Source organism: Elephas maximus, chromosome 16 (genome assembly GCF_024166365.1).
Source record: "Elephas maximus indicus isolate mEleMax1 chromosome 16, mEleMax1 primary haplotype, whole genome shotgun sequence".
NCBI lineage: Eukaryota > Metazoa > Chordata > Mammalia > Proboscidea > Elephantidae > Elephas > Elephas maximus.
In genome coordinates, this window is record NC_064834.1 from 43789878 (window position 1) to 43799151 (window position 9274).

General features: G+C 44.5%; 1 protein-coding gene across 2 annotated transcripts in view; it reads right to left on the reverse strand.

Annotated features, from left to right (window-relative positions):
* IDE (insulin degrading enzyme) overlaps positions 1-3277 on the reverse strand; it is a 113820-nt gene extending 110543 nt beyond the window's left edge. For both annotated transcript variants that reach the window (XM_049855715.1, XM_049855714.1), the window contains exon 1: positions 3121-3277. In XM_049855715.1, the coding sequence (XP_049711672.1) occupies positions 3121-3218 (98 nt within the window). In that variant the 5' untranslated portion in view covers positions 3219-3277. The remainder of the gene's footprint in view (positions 1-3120) is intronic.
* Between the last annotated feature and the right edge of the window lie 5997 nt (positions 3278-9274).

Here is a 9274-nt window from a genome sequence, read left to right on the forward strand (position 1 = left end):
TTAGCAGCCACGCTCTTAACCACTGTGCCACCAGGGCTCTGGTATATGTTTAACCCACTGCTGTCAAGTCAATTCTGACTCATAGTGACCCTACAGGACAGAGAAGAATGGCCCCATAGAGTTTCCAAGGACTGCCTGGTGGATTTGAACTGCTGACCTTTTGGTAAGCAGCTGTAGCTCTTAACTACTATGCCACCAGGGCTTCCTGGTGTATGTTTAGGAGATCTAATGAAAAACAGAAAGAAAACCAATTCTTATGAATACATACACTGAACTTCTACTCACCTTGCCAGTCTCTAACTTACAAGGCAGATAGGCAGAATGTAAGTTTCTAGTGTGTGTGGATTGGGCTAAGGATAATTAAAGATACTCAGGGGTATCCTGTCATTTTAGACTATTAAACAGCATTTTTTTCTGGTTTAAAGTAGTTTAAAAGCCTAAATTTTAATAGTTCAACCTTGCATACCACTGTTTCTAAACCTTTGGAATAGGGAAATCAAAGTAGGGCTGCCTGCAAAGTGAGATGACTGATGCCCAGGTGTCTCAGAGGTTGCCAGGGACTGGGCTATTACTTTCAGGTTCCCCAATAATTCAGACAATTCCGCACAGATCTAACTTATGCAATATCGCTGAACAGAGGGCAATGAGGCTACTTCTTAAATTAATTGAATGCTTTAAGACCATACCATCTCTTTCTCAGGAGGCTAGACCAGGAAATGAACGCTCAAATGCTAGCAGAGGTAGGATAACAGTTAAGAGCTTGGGCTCTGGTGCCAGACAAACATGGGTTAAATCCCAACCCTTTAAGATCTGTGTGGCTCTCTCTGTTAACACATTCTTCCTACTATGTACAGTAGGATTGATTACTTTCCTTAAGATTTGAACACATAGGAGCTACAGATGTTAGTACTTTCCTTCCTAAAACTACACCCCAATCCCTTTGATTGGACTTCTATTTTCCTTAATAGTCTCAACCCAAAAAACCAAACCCACTGTCACCCAGTCGAGTGGATTTCGGCTCATAGCAACGCTACAGGACAGAGTAGAACTGTCCCATAGGGGTTCCAAGGAGCTTCTGGTGGATTCAAACTGCCAACGTTTTTAGATAGCAGCAGTACCTCTTAACCACTGTGCCACCAGATCTCCTTAAAAGCCTCAGCCGTCCATCTTTAGGGTAGAGCTTTCTAGACGGTTGATCTCATTCATCATGCTTTCAATCTCCTTCTTTGAGTTTCCCTCTCTGAGAACAATCTTACCTTGAAGTTCTGGCTGGTCAATCTATGCCCTGGACTTCATCACTAAAAACGAGAAACAGTGGAAGAAAACTACAGAAAAAATCAAATTATAACCAGAACATACAAAATATTGGTTGTACAAAACTGTTAAAGTTGATTTTTTTTTTTTTTTAATCACAAATTCTGTGGCTGGAGACAATATGGAGTTAAAGCCAAGGCTATTACAGATGAGTTAAGGGCCAAAGTGTTCTGACCCAAAAGTGAGCAGTAGGAGGTACCCTATGCTCACCACTCCCACTTCTCTAACTTCTGGGATCTTTATGCCTGTTGTAGCGAGTTTTGCAGGGTAGTAAGAAATAGAGGCCAGGAAAACAAGTTCCACAGATTCTTCATTCGCATCAGCCCTTTAGTACCACCACTACCATTATGGTTCAGGCATTTAAGACTAAATCCCAACCAGTTTCTCAGCCTCAGGTCTTTCTCTGCTCCCTTATGTCCTGCACACAATCACTAAACTAATTTCCTAAACTACCAATTTCATCAGATCACTCCCCAGTTCAAAAACTTATTTATGGCTTCCTACTGGAAAAGGTCCAAACTAAAATTCAAGACCCAGGCTAGCAATATCTTACTCTTATAGTCAGGACTTGTTTCCTCCTAATTCCCCCAGGGAAACTCTAAGGATCCAGCTAAACTATAAAACGAACTACCTGCACACCTCAGCTAGATAAAGCCCATCCCCACCCCTCTGCCTTTCCTTCAAAGGCTAAGCCACCCTCCTCCCCTATCACTGTGCTCCTAAGGCACACACTGCCAGTTCGGTCCATCTTCTGACCCTGGTCAAACACACCTTTATAAGCTGGCATTTCAATCCGCTCCAACTAACTCAAAGTTCCTTGGAAGCCAGACAACATACTTAGACAGACGGTCTATCACAGAGCCCTAAACTTAGTGGGTCCTAGATATCAGTGAGTAAAACTTGAAGGAGCGGTTCAAATAATGTGTATAAAGACAACACTGCCCATCTTTGCCAATTCTTCTCTATTCACAGTAAAGTGTATTAAGCGTTCACTACAAGACTGAAATTTCTTAGTATACACCGAGCAGCGGTAAAGTGGAGAGCGCACGTCGCTAGATGGCAAAAAAAAAAAAGCCTGTTCTGATCTTGGTTTTGCCACAATCTTTACAACTGTGGGGGAAATCACAAAAATCTCTCTGGGCCTCAGTTGTCTCGGCTGTGAAACAAGGGAGCTGCTGTGGAGGATCCCACGGTCTCTTTGGGCTCCCAAATTCGCCCCCACCCCCCCGACAGGAAACTCAACACTCTTCGACTCAACTAAGGCTGGGGCAGACAAACTTTTACAGTTTCCCACGCGGGCATTTCCAAAGACTACTGGAAACTCAATCCCCATCTGAAAAAGCAGGGCTGAGAGGGAGGTGAGAACTGGTTTCCCTGGACCCTCTGGATCCCTTTAACCCGCGCGCGGCAAAGGACAGTCTGCCTAGGGCTCCCGGCCCCTCACAGGCAGACTCCCTAGAGTGGCGCGGCGCGACTCCCGGGAGGGGCCGGGGTGACTCAGTCCGCGCCCCACGCACCCCCCCACTTGTGACACATGCCCCGTGCCCCTGGGTCACGACCCCCGTCCGCCCTCACCGACCCGAGGGGCACCCATCTCCCCTGGCCAAGACTCGCTGCCGCCCGGCGAGCTGCCCTTCCGGGCCCTGTGACGGCCTCGGCGCGGCCGACCGGGCCCCAGGCTGGCGGGACGGGCGGTGTGAGGGGCGGCGGCGGCTGCTTTAAGTGCTGAATCACCACTTTGCAACCAGAGCTCTACACCACCGTGACCTGGGGGCCCTGAGGGCCCGGGCGCAGCGCTCCGCTTACCTACAGAGGCGCTCCGGGAGCGGCAGGTGGGCCCTGAGGACAGAGCGGAAGGTGCTGGGCAGTGGAGTGTGCAGCAGCCACGCTAGGCAGTACCGCATAGCCCAGCGCAGCCTCCGGGATCACCGCGAACGCTTCCTTCTTGCGCCGGGAGCCGGCCCTGCGCACTGCGCATGCTCAGTCCGCCACGCCGCGCCGCCTCCCCGGATTCGCCGAGCGCAGCTGCTGCTCCGGGTTTTGTCTCCAGCCGGACAAGGCCAGGACGGCGGGCGGCCAGGCCTGATCTGAGCTACTAGGGGTCGGGATGGGGTCCGGCTGGGGAGGTTCAGGAGCCCAGCCATCAGGCTTTCAGGGGCGGAGAGGATACCAGCTGGATCACGTGCGAGGGCTCACCCAGGAGCACGTGTGTATCTGGCTGTGTGGAGGTGGCTAATGAACACTGTGAAGGCACAAGGGGCCAAGTTTGCGGAGGCGCCCCCAGGGATGGGGGGGGTCTCGGCTGTGCAGGTGTCGTACAAGGACCACCCACGCTGCAGCCACGCAGAAAACGAATGTGCGGCCCGCGGGCTCCCTCTAGAGCGCAGTGAGGACGTGGACGGCCAAGACACCGACCAGCTGGGGGCCGGAGAAGTCGGACCCGGAGGGGTCCAACTCCTCCGAAAGGGAGGCCAGGCCCTAGGAGAATTTTGCATCCTGGGAAAGCTAGCAGCACTGCAGAGGGGAAGGTGGAGATGGACAGACCTCAGCAAAATAAGGCTTTCATGGATTCTCACATCCTAAAAAGAAACTACGACTGGTAGTAGTGCTAGTACTACTACTGCTGTCGATCTATTCAGCCTTTACTTTTTTAAGACAAGACTTTTCTCCCCGGTGGCTTTATAGTGCTTTGCATCCACGAACAATCTAGTAATTCTTGTGGATCAGACTTTCCATTACATTATTTTACGGAGGTCTTTAAGGAAGAGCGGAATTAGGGGTGGTCACTCCTCAGCTTAAGTACTTTTAGGTTTCTGGTGTGGCCGAGGACAGCCAAAAAAACGGTGCTCAGAATCATATTGTTGTCAAATGGGAATTATTCGGTTGTCGTAGTTAGGTACCGTGGAGTCATTTCCGACTTGTAGCGACCTTATGTATAACAGAACAAAAGGTTGCCCAGTCTTGGGCCATCCTCACAATGGTTTTTGTTTGAGCCCATTGTTGCAGTCACTGTATCAACCCATCTCCATGAGGGACTCCCTCTTTTTTTGCTGACCCTCTGCTTTACCAAGCATGATGTCCTACTCCGGGCACTGATCCCTCCTGATACCATGTTCAAAGTAACCAGAAACGAAGTCACCATGCACGCTTCCAAGGACCATTCTGGCTGTACTTCTTCCAGAACAGATTTGTTTGTTCTTCAGGCAGTCTGTAGTATATTCCGTATTCTTCACCCGACACCATAATTTAGTAGGGGACACCTTTAAAAAGGTGGATGCTTTATCAAAGAGGTATGTACCCTGGGGTCTTTTTACAATGAGGTTTCACCAAAAGGCAAACCTTTGGATAAAAAATGAAGTCAAAAATGCTACAAACCTTCTCAACACATAACCCAGGGATAGTACAACTGGACTAAACCAAAAGCAGAGAAGTTTCCTAAACATGACCAAAAGCTTAGAAGGCCAGAGTAGCAGGGACAGGGGTCTGAGGACCATGGTTTCAAGGGACATCTAGGTCAATTGGCATAACAAAATCGTATTGAGAAAACGGTCTGCATTCTGCTTTGGTGAGAGGCATCTGGGGTCTTAAACACTAGCAAGTGGCCATCTAAGATGCATAAATTGGTCTCAACCCACCTGGAGCAAAGGAGAATGAAGAACACCAAAGACACAGGTAAATATGAGCCCAATAAACAGAAAAGGCCACATAAACCAGAGACTCCATCTGCCTGAGAACTGAAGAACTAGATGGTGCCCAGCTACTACTGACCACTGCTCTGACAGGGAACACAACAGAGAATCCCTGATGGAGCAGGAGAACAGTAGAATGCAGATCTTAAATTCTTGTAAAAAGACCAGGCTTAATGGTCTAACTGAGACTATAGGGACCCTGATAGTCATGGTACCTGGGCCCTTTGATAGCCCAAGATTGGAGCCGTTCCTGAAACCAACTCTACAGACAGGGATTGGCCTACACTATAAGATAGACAATGATACTGGTGAGGAGTAAACTTTGTGGCTCAAGTAGACACATGAGACTATGTGGGTGATTCCTGGCTGGTGGCAAGATGAGAAGGAAGAGGGGGACAGGAGCTGGTTGAATGGACACAGGGAATACAGGGTGGAGAGGAGGAATGTGCCATCTCATTAAGAGGAGAGCAGCTGGGAGTGCACAGTGCGGTGTGTCTGGTTTTTTGTGTGAGCGACTGACTTGATGTGTAAACTTTCACCTAAAACACAATAAAAGATTTAAAAAAAACCCAAAAAACTACAAGCCTTCTGGTGGTGTCTGCAAGTACATGGTTTTAAGAACTTTTGAGGTACACTCAATTCTAGACTGGCCAAGCATCTTGGAGCAGCTCCTCAGAGTTTATGCAGACTTTCTGAATATATTTATATTCATTTAATGGAATTTATAAATGATGTCAAGGGTAGATTCAGGTTTTGTAGGGCCTGAAACATATACAATTTGGGGGACCTCTTTAAGAAAGAAAATACAAATTATAAATACAAAATTAGGAATCAAGCTGAAATTAATATTTACAACAACAGAGTAAGTCACAACCGATTATTTGAGACTGGAAGATGTCAGGACACTTTCTTCTGAGATCTCTTTACACTGTTAATTTGAAATGCCTAAAAATAACTTCCAACAACCTGGCTTCCCTTCCAAGCCTCTCAGTAACTCCCAGCTGTGGTCTATTCAAATAAGGGGCCCTGAAGTTTTAAAGTTTAACTTGTTTCATAATAAATCCACCTCTGGTTGGAGTGGATGCTACTAGCATAACCCACTGCCCACTGCCGTCAAGTGGATTCTGACTCATAGTGACCCTATAGGACAGAGTAGAACTGCCCCACAGGGTTTCCAAGGAGCACCTGGTAGATTCGAATGGCTGTCCTATTGGATAGCAGCTGTAGCTCTTAACCACTACTTCGCCAGGGTTTCCTACGGGCATAAGAGAGGATAATATTAACAAAATCTCAGTAGGGAGATGGAAAGAAACTAATAATTTTGAGGATCTACTATGTGTCCAGCATTATATAAAGATCTGTTATTAATCTCATCAACCCTCCTGAAAAGGATATTTTCCACTTACCAGAGATGAAGCTGAGGCTTAGAGAGGTGACGTAACTTTTCCAAAGTTGCACAAAAAGAGTAAAGCTTGAATTTGAACCCAGGATTATCTGATCCCAAAATCTGCCTTCTTACATTCATTCATTTACTGGCTTGATAAGTATTTACTGAGTGCCTTCTAGGCACCAAGTACTATTAAAGATGCTGGGGATATAAAAAATATATATATATCTAATATATATAACGGTGGATAAAAAAGACAAAAATTTCTGTTGTATGGAACTTAGCTCCTAACTGGGTAGGAGAAACAGACATTAATCAAGTAGATAAATGTGATGAAAAGTGCTCTGAAGAAAAATAAAAAACAGGATAAGGGAATAGGAAGTAATGGGGTCAGAAACAATTTTAAATGGGACGGTCAATGGAGGCCTCCCTGAGGAGGTAACATTTGAGCAGAGCCTAGAATGATGAGAACAAGTGGGCAATGTGAAGATCTGAGGTAAGAGCAAGTGAAAAAATGAGAAGGCCCTGAGATGTGTTTGAGGAGTAGCGGGAACAACACTAAGACTGGAGAAGAGCAAGTCAAGAGAATGTAGTAAGGGATAGTAGGCAAAGGCCAAATCCCTGACTGCATTATAGAACTGAGAAAGGAGCTCGGGTTTTATTGGTATCTTATTCTCAATGTGGTTAAAAAAAAAAAAAAAAAACCCTGGAAGATTTTGAACAGGGAAGGGATTTAATTGGTTTTATGTCTTTGGAAGATCATTCTGGCTTCTATGTGGAAAATATTCTTTAAGGCAGTGGTCTTCATACTTTTTTACACCTTTCCTACATAAAATAACTTTGAAAAACTGTATTACCATCATAGGTTTTTCATTACGAGGTTAGTTGCAAAAACTAATTTCTGGAATGTTGTAAATTTTGGCATTGTTAAGTAAAAACTGTTAGATCACTTTCAAAATTACATAATAGTCACCAGCTCAGAGGCAAGGACAAGAATGCAGGAGGAGACAGGGAAGCTGGTAACGTGGAACCCAAGGTCAAGAAGGAGAGAGTGTTGACATGTCGTGGGGTTGGCAACCAACGTCACAAAACAGTAAGTGCATTAATTGTTTAATGAGAAACTTGTTTGCTCTGTAAACCTTCATCTAAAGTACAATTTAAAAAACTTTTTTAAAATAAATAAATTACATAATAGTAATGAGATATCGTACCTACCACCTTCCTTTAAAAACAAACACACACACGAACAAGCTGTTTGCCAGTAGAAGATTTTACGTACTTATAAAATTTTCTTTTTAAATTCTGTACCCTGGTGACATAGTGGTTAACAGCTACAGCTGCTAACCGAAAGGTCAACAGTTGAAATCCACCAGGCACTCCTTGGAAACTCTATGGGGCAGTTCTACTCTGTCCTGTAGTGTTGCTATGAGCGGGAATCAACAGCAACAGGTTTGATTTTGGTTTTTTTTTTTTTCTTTCTTCTCTACCTTGAAGATATGTAAAGTTTAAAACACTAAGGCCCTGCATGTTAAAAATTGTACTGAATTGAATTGTCACTATGGTTACAGTATATAAGTGATCATGACAACATAAATATATTTGTCAATTTTTGAATTATTAAACATCGAATGTAAGTTTTTATTGTAAATGTGTCTATTAATGAGATGGTTGGGGCTTTTTTTTTTTCCCCTTAATTAGCTCATATATCTGTAGATGAATATTAGCTATTGCTAGATTGAGGCTGTTGTTAGCTGTCATTGAGTCGATACCAACTCATAGCGGTGCTATGATATTGAGGCTAGGCTCAACGTATTTCTATTTGTTCTTTTTATAGATGTAAGTGCTAAGAGATTTAGTTCACATAAGTAGATGGGAATGGAAAGAGTACTATGATATAGATTGTTTTGGGCTCCTTCCACATTATATGCTAAAAAATTTTTTTTTACTGGTCTGTTGTTAGGTGCCATTGAGTTGGTTCCGAATCATAGCGACCCTATGCACAAAAGAACGAAACACTGCCCGGTCCTGCACCATCCTTAAAATCATTGTTATGCTTGAGGTCATTGCTGCAGCCACTGTGTCAATCCACCTTGTTGGGAGTCTTCCTCTTTTCTGGGACCCTGTACTCTGCCAAGCATGATGTCCTTCTCCAGGGACAGATCCCTCCTGACAACATGTCCAAAGTATGTAAGACAGAGTCTCGCCATCCTTGCTTCTAAGGAGCATTCTGGTTGCACTTCCTCTAAGACAGATTTGTTCATTCTTTTGGCAGTCCATGGTACATTCAGTATTCTTCGCCAACACCACAATTCAAAGGTGTCAATTCTTCTTCAGTCTTCTTTATTCATTGTCCAGCTTTCACATGCATATGATGCGATTGAAAATACCATGGCTTGGGTCAGGTGCACCTTAGTCTTCAAGGTGATGTCTTCGCTCTTCAACACTTCAAAGAGGTGCTTTGCAGCAGATTTACTCAATGCAATGCATCTTTTGATTCTTGACTGCTGCTTCCATGGCTGTTGATTGTGGATCCAAATAAAATGAAATCCTTGACAACTTCAATCTTTTCTCCGTTTATCGTGATGTTGCTTATTGGTCCAGTTGTGAGGATTTTTGTTTTCTTTAAAAAAAAAAAATTTTTTTTTTTTTTAATGTTGAGGTGCAATCCATACTGTGGTCTTTGATCTTATTAGTAAGTGCTTCAAGTCCTCTTCACTTTCAGCAAGCAAGGTTGTGTCATCTGCATAACGCAGGTTGTTAATGAGTCTTCCTCCAATCCTGATCCCCCATTCTCCTTCATATAGTCCAGCTTCTCGTATTATTTGCTCAGCATACAGATTGAATAGGTATGCTGAAAGAATACAACCCTGACGCACACCTTTCC